Raw genomic sequence first — 1,288 nt, forward strand, 5'->3', positions numbered from 1 at the left:
CTCAGGTCTAACTGTACCAGAGAACTTAAAGACAGACCTGCAGGACAAGCCTCAGGTCTAACTGTACCAGAGAACTTAAAGACAGACCTGCAGGACAAGTCTCAGGAGTGTGATGAACCATCAGACATTTGGAAAAGGTCAGTAACCATAAATCTGATATTTGTGTGTCTGTCTGCAGTACACAATCCCTGAGCCGTGCAAACAGCTGTGGTGCAGTGACTACAACAACCCATCCTTCTGTAGGACCAAGAAGGGTCCACCACTTGATGGGACTAAGTGTGGACCAGGGAGGGTGAGTTGATAACAGTCTGGTTTGGCTTAGTTCATCCTCAGCATCAGAACACAAGCCCAGACAGGACTGTTGTGTCAATGAAAACTGATGCATGAACTTGGAGTTTGACGTTCTACTTTCACCTCCATAGTAACAATCTCTGGTTGCAGCACTGCTTCAAAGGGTTCTGCATCAAACTGACCCCCAACCTCCTAAAGCAGCATGGCAGCTGGGGGACATGGAGTCCATTTGGCACCTGTTCCCGGACCTGCGGGGGCGGTGTCAGGTTTCGAACCAGACAGTGTGATAACCCACCGTGAGTCAGCTGTCAGTCATCTATGATGCAGCACATCAAAGGCACCAATTAAATGCACTAATCTGTTGTTGTCTTCAGACCAGCCAATGGGGGCCACACCTGCTTTGGAAATAGCTACGAGTTCCAGCTGTGCAGTCAAGGGTCCTGCCCCCTCCTGACAGACTTCAGGTCAGTGGATCTGATGTCCTGGTCTCTAATGGGAAACAGATTTTATAGTGCGTTATCAAGTCCGTCAGACTTCAGAGCACTTTACACTTCAATCATTCATCTACCTGACCCTAAACTAACCTGACAGGTACCAACCTGACCCTAAAACTAACCTCACAGGTACCAACCTGACCCTAAACTAACCTGACAGGTACCAACCTGACCCTAAAACTAACCTCACAGGTACCTACCTGACCCTAAACTAACCTCACAGGTACCTACCTGACCCTAAAACTAACCTCACAGGTACTTACCTGACCCTAAACTAACCTCACAGGTACCTACCTGACCCTAAAACTAACCTCACAGGTACTTACCTGACCCTAAACTAACCTCACAGGTACCTACCTGACCCTAAAACTAACCTCACAGGTACTTACCTGACCCTAAACTAACCTCACAGGTACCTACCTGACCCTAAAACTAAACTAACCTCACAGGTACCTACCTGACCCTAAAACTAAACTAACCTCACAGGTACCTACCTGACCCTA

General features: G+C 47.8%; 1 protein-coding gene across 1 annotated transcript in view; it reads left to right on the forward strand.

Moving 5' to 3' along the window:
• The window catches only part of LOC106532992 (A disintegrin and metalloproteinase with thrombospondin motifs 2), a gene marked incomplete in the record, with an annotated part of 38,465 nt that overhangs the window by 24,953 nt on the left and 12,224 nt on the right, over window positions 1–1,288 (forward strand). The window contains 3 exon segments of the mRNA XM_014029187.1: window positions 179–292; window positions 442–587; window positions 666–755. Of these exon segments, the coding sequence (XP_013884641.1) occupies window positions 179–292; window positions 442–587; window positions 666–755 (350 nt within the window).

Source organism: Austrofundulus limnaeus, unplaced genomic scaffold, assembly GCF_001266775.1.
Source record: "Austrofundulus limnaeus strain Quisiro unplaced genomic scaffold, Austrofundulus_limnaeus-1.0 Scaffold866, whole genome shotgun sequence".
Classification (NCBI taxonomy): domain Eukaryota; kingdom Metazoa; phylum Chordata; class Actinopteri; order Cyprinodontiformes; family Rivulidae; genus Austrofundulus; species Austrofundulus limnaeus.